The sequence below is a fragment of the Centropristis striata genome, chromosome 5, assembly GCF_030273125.1.
Source record: "Centropristis striata isolate RG_2023a ecotype Rhode Island chromosome 5, C.striata_1.0, whole genome shotgun sequence".
Classification (NCBI taxonomy): Eukaryota; Metazoa; Chordata; class Actinopteri; order Perciformes; family Serranidae; genus Centropristis; species Centropristis striata.
In genome coordinates, this window is record NC_081521.1 from 22,471,493 (window position 1) to 22,496,562 (window position 25,070).

The window sequence follows — 25,070 nt, forward strand, 5'->3', positions numbered from 1 at the left end:
AAAGCTCTAGTGTTACAGTGCGTGGAGGAGGACGAATAGGGCATTAGGTTTGAGGGTTACAGGTTGTAACAACGTTCTCTTAGCTTTGTCACAGCTCAAGGCAGTGACCATATTGTAAAGGCCACTGTGAACAGATGTGGGAGAAGGTCTGCGCTCGCTGCACTCTCCCTCGCATTGAACAGTGTTAGTGCCGTCATTGGTTTTGCATTGAAAAGCACTGTATTGATTTCACACTCTCTTAGTTGAAAACATGGAATTAATCCCACTCGCGCTCTAGTCTATCTTTAAAGTGTACGCCTTAACAGAGCTGCTGGTTTTCTTTTCAAATTGAAAGCCTGTTCTTGTTAAAAGGAAAGTCTGCCCTCTGTATTTCCCTCTTTCCCCCAGTCTTTGTAGTGCTGTGGTCGTACACAGGGGCCCCAGCTCCAGAGTTGACTGCACACACATGCAGCCACACAAAGAAAACTGCACAGCCATTATGGATCCAAGGGGCCAGCCACCTTTAGCTAGTCAGAGGGAGAATTAACCGACTTGCACAATGCCGGGCTTGTCTTCGCTGCTTTTTAGCTTTTTAGTTAAGTTTACTTTAATATATTGAGTTCATTTTAGTTGTTTTTAACATACACAGTCATGGAAAAAAAAATTAGACCACCCTTGTTTTCTTTAATGTCTTGTTCATTTGAATGCCTGGTACAACGAAGGACAAATTTTACGATATTTAGCCATTTTCCATGGTTTTCTTGATAATCATTTTGGTTATTATAAAAACAAACAAACATGGAAAATGCATCTATATATCAGCTGTTAAATTAAGCTCTTATGAGCTATTTTTGTTGTTATTATATTTGTCCAAACAAATGTACCTTTAGTTGTACCAGACATTAAAATTAACAAGAAATTGAAGAAAAAGGGTGGTCTAATATTTTTTTCCATGACTGTACAAGTCAAATACACCCATTAAAAGAAAAACACACTAATTACTTTTGAATTAGTGACAAACCAATGCACAGAGAAGATGTTGGCTGAAGCCTTAGCTTATTACACCTAGCTTGGCATTCGTTTGTACAGTTATCTTCAGATTTATACACACAAATTAAAATTGTTTTTTTATTGATAGTTTTATATTTTGTATTAATTCTACTTAAAGATCTTGTAGTTTTTCCTGCTGTATAACCCTTTGAGCGCCCTCCTATAATCCGACCCCTGTCTGATGAGTGTGCCCAAGAATGCCACAGGCCAGGCTGAGCCACTGGAGGGAGGAGGGGGTACCATTGTGCTCAGCCCCAAAGCATGACTCTCAGATTTATATCTCCTCAATGAATAAAGGGGTAGCCTTGTACCCTGGGGGTTTCAGTAAAGCAGGAGGAGGATAGTTGTAATTTTAAGTCTGAGGAAATGAGAAGGTCTTGCTCCTCCTACCTTAATCCACCCCTTTTCTCTCCTCATTTCAACCCTCTATCTCCTTTGCTCTGCTTCCTTGCACTTTCCCCTCTTTTTTTCTTTTCCTCCTCTTGTTTCATTGCTTCCCTCACTAGTGGGTTAGTAAGTCTTTTGGCCTCTTCGCAGTGAGCAGCATTCCCAGGGTTTAGGGCCCAGGAGGAGGGAGGGCAGGGCCATGTTTAGCCTCTGGCAGGACAGACAAAGATGGCTGACATTGTGCGGGGCTCAGCTCTCTACACGCAGCGTGGAATGTCTCTAATCAATTCAGCATTGTGGTTCCCTCTTATATGTTCTCTCTGTTATTTTCTATGGCAGGCTTAGAAAAAACCTCCAGACAATACAACTAGTAGTTCATATGGCGAGTCTGAGCTGTCTATCATCCCCCTTCATTTTCTCCTTGCGTTATCTACTCATTTTTCCACCCCGCATGTTTATAGAATTGTGATAATTGAAAGCTATGCTTCACTCCCACTACGTGCTCCATATGTTGCACTCTCAGTCTTTTCTCTCCATCTCCCTCCCTCTTTTGCCTGAGAGGGCTTAACGCCGCTGTGAGCTTCTAAACAGCAATCTGCTCGGAAGAGCGACAGCTACTCTGTAGTGACAAGGATACTGATGATAGCTGAAGTAACGTTCGCTCTCAGCTTTGCTTCGTTTGGTTGGTTTAAAATAATGCATGCTCATGAATAAGGTGTAAAAACCTGTGTGTGTCTGTGTCTTTCCGCCTGTTTTCTGTTTGCACCAGGCTCTCTGAAATCCTTTTGATTTTGTGGTTTCACAGGCAGAAAATAAAATGTTCAGGTACACACTGGCAGCATTTACAGTCTCCTTAAAGTATTAATTATGTATAAGCAGCACATAACTGCTCGTTCTGCTGTGGCAGGCAGTCTGTTAGTCTAGAAGGCAACAGTGTCTGTACATTGGATAGACAAGAGGTTGGGATGGGTGGGCTGCTGGGAGGGAGGGACATGACGTCATTGCACACATTTCTTCACACACGGTATGTCTACGTGCTTGGGGGGTCTGTGTCTCAGTCCATCAGTTTGGCTTCTCTGTTGAATCACGAGCACAAGTGTGTGTGGTTGTGTGATGTTGCGTGTATATTCCCACAATCATCAAGAGCAGTAAATGCAGCTGAGTGACTGCGTGCCAGCTGCTGTTTAACACGTCCAGGCTCACTTACTCAGTCGTTCCTCCTCCCTGCTCAAGGTTGGAGAAAGGCAGGAAGGAAAATGGAGAGGTGGTGGAGTGGAGAGTTGGAATGAGAAAGATGGAGAAAGAGAGAGGGAGTGAGAGGAGGAAGGAATGGAGAGAATGGGAAAACCAGAGGTGGGCTTGAGGGTTTAGGGAGGTGATGATTTGCTTGGCTGCGTGTGCTCAGCCTCCTCCCCAGTGACATAACAGAACAATGTACTCTAAAGGCTTTAAATATCTTTGCTCTGACCTCATGTTCCTACACTCACACACACACACACACACATACAGTTAAGAGCCTGAAAAGAGCGGAAGTTAAACTGTCTGTCTTCGATTATCACAGACTCTTTCCCTCCTTCCATTTTTTCCATATGCTCATTTCTCCTTTTACTCCACGGGTGGCGTCAGCGGTGGTGCAGGTGTCTCAGTCGGTTAGTGCAGTGCAGCGTAGCAGAGTCCCTAATAAAGATGGCTGGGGCCAATAGGATTGCGTCGCAGTCCAGCACCCAGTCCCGGTAGTCTCTCTAATGTTCTTTCAAACCACTGTGACGGTCAGTTGGGCTTATGTGAAGGCACAATAAATATTTTATAACATGAAATGAAAACACTATTTTGCCCTTTTCATCCCTCACCTCAGCGCTGGCCTCAGTTTCAACCATTTTCTTCCCTTCTCTTTTTTTTTTATCTTCCCCCTCCCTCTCTGTTTTTTCATTGACTGGCCCTGGAAAAGCTCTCCTCTCACCTCAGTGCTGCCACTTGCTGGTCATCAAAGGTATTACAAGCCTTTGCTGACTTGCACTTTTTCAAAAGGCCAGTAGGTGGCAGCACTTCAAGAGTATTAAGTCCAAAAGCATGGTAAAGGGATACAGTGCCTGTTCATGAGTAATCTTTAAAAGCCCTAATAGTGCTTTAAAATCATTAGAGTATTGTCATTAAGTAAAGAGAAGGCCGAGGATTGATATAAAGGAGGCAGAGATTGAACACTTCTCCATCCCCTCTCATCTCCCTCCCTGCTTTCTTCAGCAACAGCCGTCCCTCTGTTTACTTTATTAAGGCTCTAAATGCTCTGCAATCCCTTTTTAATTGTCTTGGTCTCCGTGCGTGCTTTTTGGCATCAGCCTGTGTGAGTCATAAACAGCGTGCCTGCACAACATTACTGTTTGCCAAGAGGCCAGTTTGTGACGTCGTAATCAAACAAAATGATGTCTGTTTATCTTACTGTGGAATCTTTTTTTTTATTTTTATCCCCTGCTCATTCGCTCTGTGTCTCTCTGTGTTGCAGAGTAAACGGGACCATCTGCTAATGAATGTGAAATGGTACTACCGCCAGTCAGAGGTGCCTGACTCTGTCTACCAGCACCTGGTGCAGGATCGCAACAATGAGAACGGTGAGATTGCCTTTTGTTCGTTGAAGCACATCCACACATGTGCTTATATACAGTACACTCACACAAACACACACAAAGTAAACACTCGATTTCTCTCCTTCACACACACACCTGCCTAACTCTCCAGACTGTTAGGGGGGATATAAGAGCTAGCTGTGAATTGCATTTCAAGCAGAAAGCAGGAGACAGTGTCCCAGGCAGCAGAGCCAATCCCGTGGCTCTGCTCTGTTCCCCCGGTAACACTCCTTCAAGCCAGACAGCAGCACTGTCAAGTGTTAATAACCCGCAGTGTCATGTGGCCTTTGAGCACACACTCTCAACACCATCAGTGTCAGTGGACTCATCACACTCTAACACATACACATCCACAGGAACATAAGCGCTGTCACTGTTTTGTGTTTTTTAGCAGCTGAATGTCAAATCTGACAAGAAGGAAATGTCATCTGACTCACCACCGACTTGTTATAGCTGGAATAATCAGCTGATAATTAAGTATTTTATTTGAGAAAATCTGTCCCATGTTGAGCCACATATGACCAGACTGTTTTTCAGTCATGGTAAATTACATTATCCTTTTGATTTTTAAACACAGGCTTAAGTAATAAATGAGTCCATCACATTGTTGTAAATGTTAATATCTTAACTGAATGAGCTCAGGTAGTAATTAATTAGTTACTTATGTTAGTTTGTTTCTGTTTTTGTGTGATGTTGGTGTTGTTAAAAATAAGTTTAGCTTCAGTGACGGCACTCCTGCATTCTTCTTCTGATTCCCAAAAGGTTGTTGTCAAAACATGAACAAAACAGGTTGCGATAATTTGCTAATCTCTTCTGACACACACTGAAGTGAAAAAAAAGAAAAAGAATTTAATGCATTGTTTTTATTTATATATTTATATACTTAAAAAAATCTGAACTCCCCCTTTAATATTTTCTCAATCCTTCTTTGGCTCTTACATAAAATATCTTTCCCAAAAGTGTTGACTTTTCCATGTTGTACTCTGCCGATGTACCAGAAAGCACTGAATGTTCCCAAACAGCTTGTTAATGTTCCTGCAGTTTGACTTTAGTGTTATATTTGGCTTCTTAAAGTTATATATTCTAAGGCGGAGACATGAGTGTGTACTCAGTCTCATGACACACTCACCTGTTGACACATCCTGTTGGCAGTTAGCAGTTAGCTCCCATTACAGCCAGCTCAACTTATACTCAACATATATACCGTGTGAAAAACTGCTTTGTAAAGACCAAATGCACAGTTTGTTATCATGTTTTCCCCTTTCTACAGTAATCCTAGTATCACTCGTCACGGGGGAAGGCTTTAGTTATGGTATGTCATTGAGGTTATCAACCAAATATGTTGCTGTAGGAAAACAGCTTCAGTGCAGCACAGTGCTCCCTATCTGCAGCCTGTCCTTGCAGCAGGGACTCAGGATTATTAGAATTGATATCACAAGGCCGAAGCGCAGCGGCCACAGCGCGCCACAACTCGGGTCATTTGTCACTGACGAGTGCCAGCCCTTCTTGGTGCTGCTGATGCATCTTAACCCCCGCAAGGGTCATTTCACTAGAGAACTGAACATTATGTGCTCTCCTCAGGGGACCAACCTTTTATTGGCTTTATTGAATTATGTGGCATAATATTGACCTCTGCAGAGGCACTTGTTACTAAGAAGAACTCTGTTCATGATTCTCATTAGTGACTTTCAGCTACTTTATCTCTGTCCCCTCTTTGTCATAGATGAATGAGTTGGGTTGTCTTCAGCATTATATATCATGTTGATATGTATTCAATACAACTGTGCTTTTCTTCCTCCAGACTCCGGTCGGGACCTGGTCATTACAGACCCAGTGGTCAGGAGTCGAGAACTCTTCATCTCTGACTATGTGGACACTTATCATGCTGCTGCTCTCAGGTAAACAACCATGAACATGCATATGCATACACACACACACACACACACGCACATAAAGAGTGGGAGCCTTTTAATTTTAGCAGTGGTAGAAAGTAGAAGCACACAGTGTCCACCACTAAATATAACATTGATACATTGCTTCCTTCAGTAGCACAGTAACCATTATAGCATTTATTTACATTTTATTTGTGCTGCTACTGTCACCAGTTTTGTGCTATTATACCAACATTCATCCTATTAGCAAATAATGTTAAAAAAGTTATGTTTTTAAATATGTGCAGATTCCCAACTTGAAAGAGATACATGCATTCAAATTAAGGTTTTTTAACTTTATTTCACTCAGTGACCAAACAACTTTTAGGTTCAGTGGTTCATCCTTTTTACTGTTTCACTGGTTACATTTACTTTCATTAGTTTTAGTCACTGGGTCATTTTCAGCAGGTGAAAAGCCTTTAAATAATAAAAAAAAAACAATATATAATATATAAATATGCAAACTGCTGAAGAAACTTTTTGTCCTCCATGAGTTTCAGCGTGGCATTTGTTTGCTTCCGTATTCTCTCTGTAATGCTGCGTAGCCCTTTTTATGCTCTGAGCTGCACTGAGGCATATCGGCTCCATCCGGTTGCCTTTCTGAATGTCCCATTTGTCAGTGGATTGATTCTTGCCATTACTTTATAGTTTTATTTTATTTTATTTTCCCTCTGGGTCATGGTAATTCCTAAAAATTCTAGTTTGACCTGACAAATCCTCCTATTTTTAATTTTATATGTATGTTTTTAATGTGGTGTTTTCAAGGTTTGAAAAGTGTTCAGATTTCTAACAAAAAGTGCTTAAAATGTAGATAACATAGGTTGCCAAGTCTACTAACCAACAGATGACACATTTAAAAAAATTAGTTTCCTTTTCATTTGTTCTGTAGAATACTGTCACGAAACATAATTTTGTTTGTTTGTTTGTAGCACAAACGTAATTAATGAATAGGTGAAATAATCAGTACATTATAATACTGTATATATAGGTATGTATTGTACCACAGTTATTAGGTGCTTGGAAAGCTTAAAAATGCACCTTGAAAATGAAGTTGACTTTTGAATGACAAACCCCGTCTGGGTTTTAATGGATACACCACAGTTGTAAAAATAAATACTCACTTGCTGTTATCCAGATTCAGGAGGCGGAGTAATGACTTTTTTAGTGCATCGATCTATATTTAACCTGATGTATCTGTTGGTATGAACAGCCGCATAATTACCGTTATATTTCTACATTACTTCTGTGTATCTATCAGCTGGCCTTGAACCAACTTGAAAATAAATTCCAGCTATTATTTTAATTTAAAATTATATACGTAAGTGCAGTGAGCAGGTGCTGTAGGAATAGTCCAGATGTGTAAAGATGCTAAGCCATAAATGATACACATACCTCAAGCTGTCTTGCATTAAAACACTGATTGAAATGGCTGTGCATCCACTCCCCCATACACACACCTGTCAGAACACGAACCTCTGAAGTAAAACGGATGGCACTCGACTCTCTCCATGCTCGCTGTCAGGAGAAAGGATTACAGGCTTAATTGTTTTCTTGGTCTGAAATGGGATATTGTGTGTTCATTCCATGTTCCTGCCTCTGTCTTTATATCCATTCCTGTCTGACCACCCCTCCCACCTCCCGCACTTCCCCTTTCCTTTAACCAAAACCATCTGTGAGCAGCACCGCAGCGGCCAGTCAAATCCATGTCTCCCAGAAACCACTGATTTCAGGGCAAATTAGCTGCAACTTCTCCTACACAGAGCACCCTTTGATTTCACTTATTTTCCAGGCTTAAGATAAATGGCAGGGAATTCCAGTGGGATGCTGTAATGCCGCAGCTCTCCGTAGACAGCCCTCCTTAGCGCCCTTTAATCTTTTCAGGGGGAGGAAGACACTGTTTCTCTGCAAGGCAGCCCAGCTCCATATGTGTGTGATATCTGTTATTTAGATAGAGCCAGACACCAGGGTGCTGGAAACAGGAAATGGTATCAAGATGCGGTCAGAGCCTTGGCCCCGTCTGCTCACTGGGGGGTAATCGTGTCTTGAGGGAGGCGCACAGGTTAGATTCCTGTCCAGATTCTGGAGCGTCTGTCTCCTGCGCCTCAGCTGCTCCCAGCTAGGCAGGATTGACATGTTCAGCTGGTGTTTATGGGTTCAGAAGCCAGATCCTGATTTCTCTCTGCAGAGTCAGCAGGCACTGACAGGCACAACATACCTGCTGCTGTATGTGTCACCTCCGATAGACGAGCACCCCAAGAGCTCCTAATTAGGGCCACGTCTGCTCCTGCTAGGGCATCGCTTTGTCATGTAGTTGTTTTTGTCTAATAAAGCCTGTCTTCTCTCTCACAGGGGGAAATGCAACATTTCCCATTTCTCCGACATTTTTGCTGCCAGGGAGTTCAAAGCCCGCATCGACTCCTTTTTCTATATCCTCGGATATAACCCAGAGACCAGGTGAGGAGCTTTCTGTCCAGTCAATTCCATGCTCCATACACTCCTTTTCTTTGTCTTCCCACCGGCTACAAATGCTGCCTCAACTAAACCACAACTCTCATAATATCTTAATTCAAATTGGGCGGAAAGCAATGGTTATTATCTTCTGTTACTATTAAAATTTTTGTCCATAAGCCATCGCAATATAAGCCCATATGATTTCTTCACAATTCCATGTTTTTATTTCAGTGAACAGAAGTATTCAGTTTGCTATCACATAAGACAAAGAAAAACAGCTCACAATTGAAAGGTTATAACTAGGTAAATATTATTACATTATTCCTTGGATATTGACTCAACAATTAATTAATTATCAAAATATAATAAAGACTCTATTCTTTTGACAAATCGACTAATTGTTTCAGATATAAATTCATATTTTATGGTTAGCTTCACTTCTGTTGCAAAAAAAACCCATTATAGTTGATACATATAGCCAAGCAGTTCACTGATATGAAATTATATGAGACAAGATGGTGAGCAACAATATACAGATCCAAGTATTTAGTCAAAAATATTGGGATATTTTCTCATTTCAGTATCACTCAGTGGTAGCATAAATACTATTCAATGTATGCATATTTAGGATAGGATATGAACAACTAATTTTTCTCAGTTTCCTGAAACATGAATTTCTGTTTGTCTGTCTCTGGTTTCACAGTGTTGTATCTAATGATGCTTTCTGCTCATTACTGCTGTCAATGTCATCAGTGCACAAAGAATTGTCCCAATGTGTTGTAATTATGGAGAATGAGCCAGGGAAACCCACATTGCTTGCTTATTGTTATGGATATTTGTCAAATTACATGTCAAGTTTGAATCACTGATCCTTTACATTAACACTAAGATTAGAAAATCTACAGAAAGCTCAGCGATGGTATTTTAAGTCACCTGTTTGATTAGGATGACGGATATTTTTCGCAGGAGACATTTTGATGTGTTACAGTATTTTAAATGTAAATTAATGATGACTGAATTCAATATAGCTGCTTCAGGTTCTGGTATTGTGGATGCTGCTCGACTGTCACAGCTTACAGTGAAATGAGCCGTTATTAATATTAGTAGTGACACCTGCTATTAATAATATGTGCTTCGAAAAACTCCTGTCCTCCCACACTAATAATGCACTAAAATTGTTTCATCATTCAACAGTGTAATGGCATTGTTTATTATTGGTCATTTATACATCAATAATAAAACTTTAGTTTTGTGTTTTCAGTATTTAATATGATTGTTGTGCCAGAGATTTAAAGAAAATCCTTCATTGAAGATAAACAGAAGTAAAGAGTTAGTAATTAATAACACAAGAGGTTTATAGAGGTATATAACTAGTATACAGTGTTGGGGAGTATTGGAAACAAGTAACAGGATTACAGATTTGAAATACAAAATTGGTGGTCTTCTTAATACAGTTATTGTCTGCCAAGAAGGGTATGTGTTCGGTTTGTTTGTTTGTTTGTTTGTTTGTTTGTTGCCTGCAGGATTACATAAAAACAACTTGCCTGAGTTTCATGAAAGGTGGAAGGATGTAGTATGGGCCAGGAAAGAACCCATTACATCTGGGCACGGATCTGACTCACAGGGCAGATGCACAAATCATTTTTCACTTTTGTTAACATTCTGACATAGAGCATGGCCTCGGTGGAAGTCTGTGTGCTCCCTGAGTGCCCTGCTAGAAAATTACAAATTAAATTTTAGGGCATGTATTCAGTAGTATGTTTTTAAATTAACCCTCCCAACACTGCTAGAATATGAGTAGTAAAATATGAATTATACAAGAGCAATTACAGACAAAGTTCTGAAGTTAAGTGACACAATGTAATTAAAAGCAGCAGGTTCAGCTTCTCCTTGCTTTCTTGTTCATTTTATGCCTGGTACAACTAAAGGTACATTTGTTTGGACAAATATAATGATAACAACAAACAAAGCTCATAAGAGTTTATTTTAAGAGCTGATATCTAACAATTTTCCATGGTTTTCTTGATAATAACCAAAACCATTATCAAGAAAACCATGGAAAATGGCTAGATATTAGCTCTTAAAATAAACTCTTATGAGCTATTTTTGTGGTGATCATTATATTTGTCAAAAAAAGGCATCTTTAGTTGTACCAGGCATTAAAATTAATAACATGAAGAAAACAATGGTCTAATATTTTTTTTCCACTGACTGTAAGTATAGAATATTATGATATAGGACAGTATAATATAAACTATCCTACTTAATTTGCATTGTTAAAGTAGTAATAATTAAACATTTATTATACATGAGGAGCTACTGGATTAATTAAGGTGCTAAAGCAGAATTTGTGATTGTTATTATCCTCTGGTGTTGTTTGGAGTGTCTCACGTGTTGGCAATGACGGCTGTCCCTGTTATTGGCACCGAGAGGGTTGCCAGTTGGGAACCCCCTCGTTCAGGCCCCTGTTCAGTCTCAGTCCTCCGCTCGCTCCCTCCCTCCCTCCCTCCCTCATCCGCTCCGCTCGTTTGGTATTCTGAGCGGGCTGTCTGCAGCCTTGCAATTTCACTCTTGTTTATTATGGCGCAGACATACGGGGAGAGATGAATTCCGTATCCTGCATGCGTGTCTGTCTGCCTCTGTGTGTGTCTCTGCGTGTGTGTGCTTGTGTGAGGTCGCAGCACATGCTCAGTAGTGTCTATAGAGGAGCGAGCCGAGCTTGCGACGCTGTACGTGCAGGCTGAGGTCACAGCACAAGCTCAGTGAATACCTCTCCGGAGCGAATGCGTGGTTCTCCATTTTGAGCACCTAGAAATAGGTGGGAGAGGGGAGTTAATTCCAACGAGCATTTCACACACAGTGTCACCACCCAACCTTAGGGCTCGATGTCAGAAATGGACGATTTATTCAGTCCCCGGAGGTAGGTGTGCGATCATATTCTCGTGCTTTCTCGTGCCGTTATTAGTTGCTGCGCGAGTGTTGTCTCGAGTCGTCTTGCAACTGTGTGATGTTTGCGAGCTGTCCGCATCACTGTCATTGTGTTAACCGGCTGTGTTTGTGTCGGGGAGCACGGCAGCGAGTGTGCACATTGTGTCAGAGGCAGGAGGATTGAATGCTGGTGAGCATGCAGGCTGTCATTGCAGAGCACATACCGTTACGCGTTTGCGCTGCAATAATGGAAATGCCGCTTTATCACACCTTTATTAATACGTTACCACGAGTCCAGATAAATGCATCGCGCTTGCGATGCATCCACTAGTTTCATGCTGGTAAATGTGCACCTGGTATGCATATATGACGGTTATAAGACCCGGAGAGGCTAACGCTACCCTGGCTCCATTTTGCAGCTCCTGTTTACAACCGGGACGACATGGCGTACGGGGCGATGCTGCTCTGCACACAAAGCTCACCCGGCTCTGCGACCAGCTGTGTTGTGTACACACACTGCTCGTCATGCCAGTTAAATACCATCAAGTTGGGTCTGTTTTTGCTGTGCTGCAATTATGTCAGTGTGCCACAGACTCGCGCCGTGATTGGCCGAAATTGATGGAGGGGGCGGGGCTATCCTTGATTGCACACACAGAAAGTTGACCAGACTGTCACGTTGTTGTTTGGGTTTAATAAGTAAGCCTGTAATTATTTGGCAAGACTTTGTGCTAATGCTGAGTTAGAATGTGTTGTGTGTGGGGAGCATGTTTTACACTGTTTATTGTGCTAGGCAACAGGCTTTGTGCAGCTTATTAAAGAAAAAAAAAGAAACATTGTTCCAAAAAGTCTGTATTATAACTAATAACTTTTAGATAGTTGATGTTTGCCTTTCTGTCTCCATTAAGAGTCAGAAAACTACAAGCTTCTGTGTCGTTTCTGTTTACAGATTTCACCGCAAGAAATAAAAAGGATGAGCTTTGCAAGATATATTAGTTTTTACTAACATATAACCCTCATTTTTATCACATGCTTGCAGATTCTTTGTTTGTTCTGTAGCTTTTTTCCCTTCAAGTATACCTGCAGACTTTATGGAAACTCCTGAGAGCTTCCTGCTGCGATACATCTGTATTCTGCCTCCTCTCTCAGGACCAGCATTCCATCTGAATGTCGACCGTCTGCTTTCAGGATTTGCCTGAGTAAAACACGGCTGTCTGCAGACGCCGTTCTTATTCAGGTGCACAGGTCCTCATTTGTCATCCTTACAGCCTCCTGCCAAACGGACCTGGCTGACTGCACATTGTCAGGAACACATTTTGTGGAACTTTTTCTCAACAGGAACATAAACCAGATTCACATTCACTTATTTTGTAGACTGAATGCAGACATATATTTGTTCTAATCATCCAGCAGTGCAGATATAAAGTATATGATTTGAGACATTCTGTTTGTTAAAAAAAATAGGATAGTGTATTTATTTATTTGTACAAAGTCTTGAAAGTTTGGAAAATGCTTCATTTTAACTATTATGTTTACAATGTGAGGAAAATGCTTGACTTGAATATACTTTATGAATGCTTCAGTCCAGTCTTTCATCTACATAATCACTCATATAAACCAAAAACCTTTTATTATTTCAAATGCAACAATCCCGGTGTCACATCTCTTTGTTGTCTGGTGTCTCGCACCAAATGAGCTGAGCTAGGTAATAGCTGTTGGTCCGTTTTCTGGAAATGAGCAAACATTAAATAATCAAAACAATGAAAAAGTTAACATAGACAGCTGGTGTTAATATACATTGATTGCTGTGGACATAATTGCATTCTTTAAACATTACTTTTCACAATTGCATTTATAGTAACAATTTAGACGTGATGATAAAGACTTACAGTATCCTAGATATGCTTTAATTTTCTCTTAAAAAGCTGTGTGAATGGTATAACAACTCCAAAGAAATATGTATTAGCTAGCTCTGCACAACTCACTAGTAATAACTACTTTAAATGAACAATAAACGCTGCTTAGAGTCACATTCAAGTGTTTATTTTGTTATGAAACCTAATATGAAACTATCATATTTTATATTTATCAGCTTTATTCATTGCTGCTTGTTGTCGCACTTTGCCAGACTCTGATTTCATTTCGTTTTTCTTATCTGCTGAGAATATTTGTAACGAAACCAAATTTAGTGTTTCGACATGTTCTGGAGCAGCAGCCGGTCCTGGCAAGCCTAGGGTCATTTACTGCAGCTGAAATCCAGTTTTTTTTGGCATGTGCTGATGTCGTCTGTGCCAGTGCTCCTGTCAGCCATAGTTCATAACAGTATGGATTACTCCTCTAATCGCCCTCTCTGCTCCGAGAGGAGGTGCAGCTCTGTTAAATAAAGGGAGGGGGGGGGGGTCGGGTCAAATATGCAGCCGTCATAGTGTTTTGTGGTTGGAGGACTGTAAAGAGACCAGAGGGCTGCGGCCTCTCAGGTTTCCGCCAGGTCTCCATGATGGAGTGCGAGCTTCTCCGGGTGCAAATCACGCTGACAGATTCTGGGCCGCCCCGCACTCGGCTGTATGAAAATTGGCGCTGTTACCTAGGCAACAGAGGGAAAGGCTTTTCAAAAGGAACATCTTGTCATTTTCTTTAATCCGCTGCAGCTGGAGATGAGGAACACTATTATTAAATTGCAGTTGCTATGGCTACCAACATTTGTACCAGCAGACGTTTTTCAGAGGCGCTCGCCCTGCATATCCAGAGCCAGCCCCCTCCTCCTCCTTTTTAGGGGATTCTGTTTTATTGCTGCATCCACAATATCAGGGCTGTAAATGTGCTTCTGCTCAGCTAGCTGTGCAGAAGCAGTCAACCAGGAATATGCTCCTGAAATCTTTATTTGCTTTTCAGAATAAAAACACTGTGTACTTTTCACACATTCAAAGACTTCCACAATAGAGTACAGCCCTTGAGCCGCTCACTGTATTTGATCATGTCCACATCATGACTTTGTTCGTTTTCTGACCTTTTTCTTTTGAAGCTTCACTCAGTTAGGATCCTCTGTTGTGACTTTGCACTACCGGCAGTTGTTTAGCGGATTCAACAGGCACAATGCAGACAGATTTCTTTCAGCTAGCTTTGAAATGTTGCCAAGTAAATATTTAGTTTCAATCTGCTTCCTTTGTCTCTTCTCAGGCGACTAAACAGCACACAAGGGGAAATCCGAGTGGGACCCAGTCACCAAGTAAGTCATTGTGCAGCACACATCAGCCAGCTGTTGACTTGAGATTTCTCTCATTTTGGTGAAAGTTTTTTTTTTCTGCGTTGGAAGCAGCATGCGCCCTCTTTGTTACAAAATTGTCTTGCTTGTGTGGATTTAATTACCAGTTAGCTCAAATTGGCTCAAAAAAGTCTCCTCTCCTACCTCATAGATGCCATTTAGTTTGATTCATGGTATTGCTAGTCTTTTAAGATGTAGTAGTATAATATTTGGTATGTGAAATATATCAGCAATATTGTTCTGAACAAATGGATAAATGTTCAAATTACAAAGTAGCGTTGTCAGTGCAGAAACCGTAACTTTCTTTAGTAAACCCCAGTGGAATCAAGATCCTTAAAATTCACAGTTTGCAATTTTTATGAAAGTTTTTCATGATGAGTTACAGCTCTGTGTCACCAAATTCAGGGAGTTTCAAAGGTTGTCAAAAATAACGATACTTGGATACTTCTTAATACCACATTTTTTAAATGACACATGCATATTTGTTAGTATGGAGTACCAAAGCTATTTAAAAAAAAAAGTTTTTTCAAACTTAGGCTGCAGAGATGAAACAATGGGCTAGAAAATAAACTGGTTGGTTGCTGTGGTATTGAAAGAGGCATAGAGTATTATTATTTATGCTATTATACTAAAGTCTAAAATGTTGGTATTGTGACAACCTTAAAGGGATCTGTCCCATCTTATAAAAACAATAAGTCATCTGAGCACTGCAGTTCTGTGTTGTTAAAATATTGACTCATTGTGGCTGTAACTTGTCCCCTTCCAGCCACTCGGTGAAAAGTTGATGACAGGGGGTTGAAAGCCGATATTTTTTTCAAGCTTGCTTGCTATTTGTAGTGTGACACCATCTGTCCCTCTCCTTCTCCCTGGACCTAATTAGGCCAAGCTCCCTGAGCTGCAGCCTTTCCCCTCTCCTGGTGGCCAGGCCGTGACCGAGAACGAGGAGCTGGTCTGGATGCCAGGGGTCAATGACTGTGATCTTCTCATGTACCTCAGAGCCGCAAGGTGAGCCCAGAGAAACAGGAGTTCAGACCCAGCATGGCTGCAAGGTCTAGCCTATGAGTTCAAGGATAAACTATCGCCAACGAGGTCAAAGATACTTCTTTTAAAAACATGTAACCTCAAACTGTCCCTTAACTTCACTGTATCACTTTGTGCATAAATACCTGAAAGACTCAGCATGAGTGAACATAAAATCATATACAGTGGCTTCCACACACTTGTTCCTGCACCCAGGATCAGTCAAACCGCATGTGTCTAAGTGTTTGTAGTCTCAGAAGTGGTTTTAATGTTACACTTCATCAGGTGTTGTATCATGGGATAAAATCATTCATCAGAGTTCCCTGAAATGTTGTTGCAGTGAAAGTGATATGTGTTAACAGGTTTCTGTGTTATGTTGTAGTCGGGGGGCCACTGTGTAATTAATCACAGTCTGTCAGTGTGACAGACAGCGTTGGAGAAATTCTTTCAAAGTCTATATTTGTCTGTCATATTTGTTTTCATGCTCATCAGCTTCACACAGACTCATATTGTGTTGCCTTTGCATTAAGATATAATGTCAAAGCCCTGCTCAGAGAAAATGTTTCCTGCTCATTCACCACAGTATAGTAAGGATGGTTATTCATATATATTTATGACAACTTTATGAGAAATATACAGTAAGTTACTGCAGTGTGGGAACGGAAAAGAGACATTTAGCAGTTCTTTTATTTTTCGACCGCCACTGCTGCTTTCTTAATTTGCTTGTTTAATTATTTTATCTTTTAGAAAACATCAGAAAAGTGATGATCACAATATCCTACAGCACATAGTGACCTTTTTTGTTTTGTTTATAAGACCAGATTACTGTAATTAAGAAGATGTTCACAATATCAGATTTTCACCACACGGTTATTGTAGCCTAAATTATTTACAATAACAATGTTATTGTGATATCTATGAAAAATGTGGAAAAAAATGCTATCAGCCGAATTTATCTTAAACTCTGTTTATTGTGCATTTTGTCTTTTAAAAAATGGAAATGCATTAAAAGGTGCTGGGTTATTCATACAATATTATTATGTTTTATCAACATATCAATACTTCTTTTTTATAATATGACTGTTATTGTCACAATAGCTCTAGTAGAAGACCTGGAAAAGTAAAGCAAAACGCATAGCACGTTCTCATATTTGTGAATCTAGAAGTCTTTTTACTCAAAAATTGGCTTAAACAATTAATTGATTATGAAAACAGTTGCAAATTATCTGTCGAATGACTCAATTATTAGACGGATGTTGCGTCTCTACTCTCCATTCATTACCAAACTAATGTTTTCTTTGCGTTCTTAAACCTGTTCTGTTTTATTTTGATTTCATGAAGCTACAGTCATGGAAAAAATTATTAGACTACCTTTTGTTTTCTTCAGTTTCTTGTTCATTTAAATGCCTGGTACAACTAAAGGTACATTTGTTTGGACAAATATAATGATAAAAACAAGTATAGCTCATAAGAGTTCAATTTAAGAGCTGATATCTAGCCTTTTTCCATGGTTTTCTTGATAATGATTTTGGTTATTATCCAGAAAACTATGGAAAATGGCTAGATATCAGCTCTTAAATTAAACTCTTATGAGTTGTTTTGTTGTTATCATTATATTTGTTCAAACAAATGTACCTTTAGTTGTACCAGGCATTAAAATGAACAATAAAGTGAAGAAAACATGGGTGGTCTAATAACTTTTTCCAAGACTGTATGTGTGCATCCCTACCGCAATATTTTTATTTCACCTGCGTACAAGCAAGGAGCCATTTGTGACTACTTGTCAGCACTTTTCAAGTTTAGTAAATTAAGCATAAAATCTATAAAGGTGACCCCTGCTTATAAATTAGACATCTGTTTCCTCTCTTCTGTGCCTGCAAGACATGACAAAAAAAATGTCCTACATGGATGTGAAAGTCAGTTAAAGGATATAGAAACATGTCTGTCTGTACCCAGGTGTCTGTGGCAAGTTTAGTGTTGACTTTGTGTGTGTTGTGTCCACAGGAGCATGGCTGCGTTTGCAGGGATGTGCGACGGAGGCTCAACAGAAGACGGGTGTTTAGCAGCCTCTCGAGACGACACTACATTAAACGCACTTAACACTGTAAGTAGCCATGCAACAAGTCTCATACTAGAAATCCAAGTGCTCATAATAGAGGGTAAAAACAGTAAAATGTTGAATTGGGTGTTCTTGTAGCTCTGAAGCAGCTCTGCAGTGATGGGCATTGATAAGGCCCCTGAGCCAGTGGAGTAGCCCCCTGTAGTAAACCCAGCGTCAGAGGCTTACAATACATTAGGCGTAATGAGAGATTTGTCTGTCACATTGACAATGAATACATAGGAATCAAGCACAAGAAAGAGATTAGAATCATCATAAACAGGGCATTTATATTCCGACTCTATAAACTGGAAAATTAACATAGCGGGCAGGTCAGTGTCTCTCGACCTTCCTCTCTATTTGCAATTCCAATGAGTAATGCTTGTTTATTCTCAGAGGAAGAGCTCCAGCGCTGCCTGTTTCACCCAATTGAATGTGACACAGGGCTTAAAGCTGCACAGCGATTGCCTTTGTCACTGCAATGTTTATTTCCTCGCTGGTTCTTGGCTCTTTTGCGCAGCATTTCTTCTAATGCTCTAAGATCTCTAGTAAAAAAGGTTCTGCCACTCCTGGATCTAACATCTGTTTGTTCTTGTAATCAGCTCAATAAAACGTGTCAGTTCAGCTCAAAAAAGTCCCTTTTGTGTCACTGCAGAGAAAGTTAGCACCTTAGTAGATGCTAATTGAATTATACATCAGAATCATAAGCTTGATATTTTTTCTTGTGATCCTCAGCTTCACGAGAGCAGCTACGATGCAGGAAAGGCTCTCCAGCGTCTGGTGAAGAAGCCCGTACCCAAACTGATAGAGAAGTGCTGGTCTGAGGATGAAGTGGTAAGGGAACTGTGCCTTTTCATTTGGAAATGCATTAACCCTCTGATCCCCAAGTCGATTCAGGGCATTTTTTCACATTGTTCGCACTGTGGCCTAAATTTCTCATTGTAATATAGAAGTCCTGCACCTCTATGGAAATAGCAGAATCGATGCTAGTAGGGAGAAATGTCTACAACACAGCTATAATGCCTTAAATCATATAAAAGTTGAATTTTGTTCATAATTTATTTAAATGTTGTTAAAATCTATCTATATTCTCAACATTTTTTCCAAGAGCCCACAAGCGTGATCAGTATTTGGAGAAAAAGTATCCACATGCTATACATATTGAACATTTTACATTTTTACAACCTTTACTTTTTTCAATATCCTCTTTTCTCTCCTCTCAACTGCGTCACAGTTGCAGTAAGGAGTTTTTATTGCAGGATAAAGTGATTTTCATCAAATATCACTATTTTAAGCTTTGATTTAATACTTTTACCTGATCAAAGTCACACGTAGTTAGTCCAATATTTGTAATTGTCTAAATCTGATGATACTTTCTGCTTTTACAGTTTCTAAATATAATAAATGGTGTAATTTTGGCAAGTATTGCTTTTAAAAAGTATGCCTTTCAAACCTGCCAGTGGGTTATGGGCTTCAGAGGGTTAATACAAAGACATCATGGTTGAAAAATAATTATTTTAAAGACACAAGGTGGCATACACAAAAAACAGATTTTTTGTCATTTGCGGGGTGTTATTTAGTTTCCCTGTTGTTGGTGTTTCTTGTGTGGGTACCTGCTGTCTGTCAGAGCTCGGTTTGTGTCTTTAGAGGGAGCTGTTGTGAGAGTTAAAGCAGGACTGTTGGCCCAGTCTCACAAGACATCAGTAAAAACACTCGTCAGTTTCCAGCTCCTCCAAGGCCCAGGAGCAGCTGCATCCTGTTTATCACCCACAGAATAAATCTTGAGTGTGGAAGTCTGGAAAGGGGGAAAATAGATTGAGGGCTGGTAATGTTAGCCTCCATTTGAATTTAGATGTGAATTTCACCACAGCTGTTGAAGGGCTGGAATCAGAAAATGGCAGCCCTTCTCCCTGATCAAACAGCACATCGTGAACAGGTAGGAGGGAGGAATAAAAAGTGTTGGATAACACCGTGTCAGAACGACTGAGAGCTGCAGCTTTGGCCTTGATGCATTATGACACACTGCACTACATGTTTGTACACACACTCCCTTTTAAAGATAACACTGCTGACTGATCTGACTGAAGATCTTAGAAAAACACAAGGCTCCACCACTGAAAGTCTTCTGTTGGCTTTTCCTCCTCCTCCTCCTCTGTGAATCATCCTTTTTTCCACTTTGATATTGTTTGGTAATGCTGAAGCTTGGCTGTCTTTTGTTTGGGCTTTGAATCCAGCAGCTCCGATCCAGGAGAAGTGAATGGGTGTATTTGTCTTGTAATTGAACGTGATGGGCACATTTGAATAAAGCCAGAGCTCACGGCAGGACCACGGCGAATCACAACAAATTAAGTCAGTCGTCCTTTTGTGGGCTGGTTATGATCTCGTCTTTATTTATGCATGCTAGCTTGCCAAGCTTAACTGCTGTGCGGAGACGATCAGAGCGGGGGCCAGGCATGTTGATCGGAGGCTCTATTGCCACACTCCACCACAGCAGGTCCACCACAGACTACTCGTCAAAGAAGCACAGTAGGGGCTTGACAGCAGAAGCTGTGAATAACTTGATTAAGACAATAAAGCAATCACTTCAGCAAGTCAATTTTTGCTTTTCTAATCAGTGAAATGCCTCACTGTTTTATTCATCCGTAATGATATACCCTCATACACTCTTGGAATCTGAGTGACGGTACTGATATCGATATATCGATAGTTTTAAAAACAATATTTCAGCTAATTACTTTTAACATAACACATATTATAAATGATTAATGTTGTTGCAGATGCCTGCAATTGCTTTTTTATTGAATTGTGACCACGTTGCATGTTGAGCATGACATTTTACACTATAAAAATTAAGTTTCAGTGATTTCTGGTGGACAAACTATATATTTATACATGTGAATTTCCTCAAAACAATTGTGCTGATGTTTTGGCCTAGCTGTATACCACAACATAAATACACAAACAAATTTATTTACATTTCATATAAGTCATATTACATTTAAAACATAAGGTTTATTACAGCTCTGTATCCAAAAAGTCAGCATGCTGTTTAAAACCAAAACAAAATGCAGCAAATTAATTCTCAGATCTCACATTCAGGGTTGTATGTTATAATGTTAGTGCATTTTCAACCAAATAAAGCTAACTATATATTCAATATATAAAAGCAAGGAATGATACATAATAGTCAACATGTTGCTAAACCATATTGAACATAATCCAGTCAGTAATTAACCAAATCAGGTAAAGTGCACCGCTGTAAAGGATTTATAACACAAGACAAAACAAGAGCATCATTTTAAAACAAAATGCAGCACAATAGCCATTTTTACCCTGAATACCTTATTTTTTAATCATTGGAAGCTAAAAATCATACTTGAAAATAGCATTGGATTAATTGCCCAGGCCTAATATTATTACAGTAATATTTCACTCAAAGACGGTGACAGTGAATTATTGCTCAGCCCCGAGTCCTTCGCCCCTTTAATTAATACCGTAGCCTGTGTCAAGGCGACTCCATCCACACTTTGACAGAGGAGTTTCATCATGTTCAGACAGCATTATGTAACTGAAGTGGAGGAGCTGTCTGCAAGTCCAGTACACTGTGTTAGCCATGTTCAGTGTGTTTTGTGTATGCGGGTAGAGGCGGTCAGCAGGCCTTTAGTGCTCCACCTGCCCCACAGTGTCCACAGCCTGGAGAGGCAGCAGCTTGACTATGGCCCGGCCAAGGACACCGCTCCCAGTGATCTGATCACCAGTTGTGCCTTTTCAGGCCTGCAGCCTTGAGGGACAGGTGTAAATGTAGCTCCAACCTTGACACACTCTCAGAAACCAGCTCTGCTGCTCTTCATTTATTTATCACCCCTTCTTCTGCCTCTCCTCTCCCCTCTTATCCCCTCCAGGACTGGCTTCATTATTCCTGCCTGCTCTTTTTTTTCACCCCACCCCTGCATTCTTTTAGAGATGTGAATAAAAGTGACAGCGGGGGCCGCAGAAATGACAGAATCAGCCTGTCTGCAGGGTCACTTGTCACCCTCCCCTCCCCCCTTTGACTTCTCTTGCCCCCGCCCCCCACCTCTCCTCTGTCTCTTTGCAGCTGCTGCCACATGGCACATAATCCTAACTCTAGAAAATATTTATAATTTCTCCCCACACACCACCACTGAAGGATAAGACCACTGCCACGATCAATTGTAAGTCGTTTCATTAGTGCCGCGGCGGAAGTGACAGCGCTGCGAATTGTGCTATTGTGTTCTCGCAGGCACAGAAAATAATTTCACTTCAGTAATATGTGTTGCACTCGACCCCTGAACGAGCTCTCACGGTGAGATTATTAGTACAACTTTCAGAAATTGAAAATCTATCACCTTGACGTGAGCACCGCACAAACAGTTTCATGCATCAATAAGGTGATAACTATTGATTGCTCCTACGAAACATCTCAGATGTTATAAGATAGATGAACTGTAAATATTTCACCAGAAGCATCTACTGTCTGCCGTGTGGCTGTTGCATATTCAGCAGGCTGTTGAGGGAAGAGCAATGGCTGATTTAACCATAGAGACAAAGGGAAAATATAATCTTTCATTATGGCAGACAGTCAGTCGCGGAATAGTCCTGCTGCTTTTTTTAAAGTCTAACTGAGAGAGGCAATCCCACCACAACACGTCTTTATGTGTGTTTTATCAGAAGCCAAATCAACGCTTACTGCCCACACACAACTCTCTTTCCATCCTTTTGATTGTGCGACAGTCTCGAAAGGCAAAAATAAACTCTTTTGAAAACCGGAAGAAAAAAGCACTTCAAATGAAAAGCAAACAGTTTGTTTCTTTTTGTTGACGTTAAATATTTCTCCACTGATGCCTTAATGCAAAAAAGCAGTCGTGTTACAACACTGACACTTCTTATTCTACTTGTTGAACCGCCTGGAATTAGCTGATATGATAATCAACAGTGGAAGAAGCTTCTGCTGTTTAGATGAGGAAAAATTCCTGCAGCAGGCTGTAAATGAAGAGTTTTAGGTGGCTCTCGTGCTGCAGCTGGCCTCTGCTGACACTTTCTGAGTAATTGGGGTTTCATGTTTTCGATTAAAATGCTTACATTTGTTCCCAGTTAGGAAATAAAGTTGTGGCTCAAAGATTGTGGAATCCTTAAAGTGGTAAATCCAGTTTATTAAAATGAATATTGATGGTGTGAATATTTATTAGTTGGACTGACAACATGAGAAAACTCCAGAGTAGCAGAGAACACAAGTTTTTTTGTTATTGATGTGTCTTTTTAGACATTTTATGAAAACTCGAAATGGTTACTTTTGATTTATTCTATACTTGTAAAATGTGTTTTATACACATGCCATTATAAATCTATTTCCATTACTCTTTATCTTTATTGAGTGTTATTGTGAGTCAGAAAGTTTTTAAAAACACAATACATAGTTAACATCAAAGTCCTCCCATGTCCAAAATGCATTTAAATATAATGTAATAAAAATAAATCTAGTATCTAATGCAAATATTAAACCTTAACTTCTCATTGAGGCTCGGGTGCATTGTCTCTGTCTGCTATCTCACCCATAGCAACCTTAAAGGGGTAGTTTGTAAAAAAAAATTATGAGGCACTTAATAGTAGTGTATAATCACTACTGTAGATGGCAGCCAGTTTGGAATTTGGAGAAGCAGGCAGGAGTACTGACAGGGAAGCAAACAAAATAAAAAAAATCAATATCAGTTAAGTATAGTATATTTAGAATATTTCCACCATTTAACCTTGCCCTGAAACATGTCGCTTTAAGTTTACACGGGGGGGGGGGACAGAAGCCGTTATCTACAGTCGTGGAAAAAAATATTAGTTATTAGTTAATTTCTTGTTCATTTTAATGACTGGTAACCAAAATCTTTATCAAGAAAACCGTGGAAAATGGCTAGATATCAGCTCTTAAATGAAACTCTATTTTTGTTATCATTATATTTGTCCAAACAAATGTACCTTTTGTTGTACCAGGCATTAAAATGAACAAGAAATTTAAGAAACAAGGGTTGTCTGATATTTTTTTTTCCATGACTGTATGCTCATTTTAGCCACCAGACTCCTTTGGCAGTAATTACAAACTCCATCCACCCAGATACACCGTGTCTCAAAACATCCAAATTGTCATCTGTACCTGCAGACTCACTCAAGGTCATCAAAGGATTATTGCTCTCACAAACCTGACATAAGAAAATGGTCCATTCTGATGCAGCTGCAGTCATTCCTGATTGTCAATAAGTGGTGCTAATAATGCATCGGCCAACAGGAGGTGCCATATAAACAATCAGGAGCAGCGGCGGTCGTGCTGTGTGTTGCCATGTCAGAGACAGAGAGGCTGATCTATGACTGCTGTGGGGCGGCAGGTCTATTCCTCCGCCAGCGTGCACCGTGCCGTGGCTTATCTCCGGCTGTGTCTTCAGCTGATGGATGGCTGGAGCAGGCCGCCGACAGCACTGAGGTGGGAGGGGAGAGAGGAAGACGAGGTAGAGGAGAGAAAAGCGGCCCCCCAGTGGTTGAACACAAGCCTACAGACCGAAGACACGCTGCCCAACCAAAAACACCACAGGCGGATAAAACAGAACAGGCCGCCCTGCATCCCCTGCTGCAGGCTGCAGATTATTTTAAAGTTAGATGAGCAGCTTTAGTTCGCTGGTTCTCGTCTGCAGAGGGAGCTCTGTCTGCTCCGCTGAAGATTTAGTGTCAACAGTGCATTTTATTACCCTTGTGGTACCGTGCCAGCAATGCTTTTTAGGGTTGTTTAGTAACTAAATAGCAGGCAGGATGGGTGTGTGCCGGAATTTCCTGTCACCTTTTGTGTCAGTACAAGCGTAGGAGAGCAGAGTACGGTACTTTGCCTGCTAGAAGTTGTCAAAATATCTCCATGTTTGTTATTTGGTAAATATAGAAACAGGACTTTGTGGAAGCATTTTTCTTGGTTTTAGATTTTTTAAAGTAGGGTTTCTAATCGAAGGGTCCATCTCCTTAAAAAAATTTCTAAACATAGAATTTACATTGTCGGTGCAAAGAGGATGTGGCTAGTCTGGTGTCTGTCAATGCGGTCTCCCCGTCTCTTCTTCAAGCATGTTGTGATTTCCTCTCTGCAAACCGTAGCCAATCTTATTACTAGCTGATATTTCATAACAGACAGCAGTGTTTTTTTCCCTTTGGTTCTGGCGAGCTGACTGGTTGTCCTCAGCCCTCCGGGTTTATACACTGCAGGCTTTGAAAGGTCAGCTTTTAACAACAAGTCAAGTATAATCACTCCATATTGAGTGAAAGTGGCTTTGTTTGCAGCTGGACAGTTTTGCGTCAGTGTTTTC

The 25,070-nt window shown here is 40.4% G+C and overlaps 1 protein-coding gene across 4 annotated transcripts in view; it reads left to right on the top strand.

The window, feature by feature from the left end:
• The window catches only part of rerea (arginine-glutamic acid dipeptide (RE) repeats a), a 140,230-nt gene that overhangs the window by 90,134 nt on the left and 25,026 nt on the right, over positions 1 to 25,070 (top strand). For 3 of the 4 annotated variants that reach the window (XM_059332409.1, XM_059332410.1, XM_059332408.1), the window contains 7 exons: positions 3,917 to 4,022; positions 5,839 to 5,935; positions 8,318 to 8,422; positions 14,522 to 14,570; positions 15,487 to 15,611; positions 17,631 to 17,730; positions 18,460 to 18,558. In XM_059332409.1, the coding sequence (XP_059188392.1) occupies positions 3,917 to 4,022; positions 5,839 to 5,935; positions 8,318 to 8,422; positions 14,522 to 14,570; positions 15,487 to 15,611; positions 17,631 to 17,730; positions 18,460 to 18,558 (681 nt within the window). Of the gene's footprint in view, positions 1 to 3,916; positions 4,023 to 5,838; positions 5,936 to 8,317; positions 8,423 to 10,971; positions 11,340 to 14,521; positions 14,571 to 15,486; positions 15,612 to 17,630; positions 17,731 to 18,459; positions 18,559 to 25,070 lie in introns of those variants that run through there. The other variant, XM_059332411.1, reaches the window with a different exon arrangement.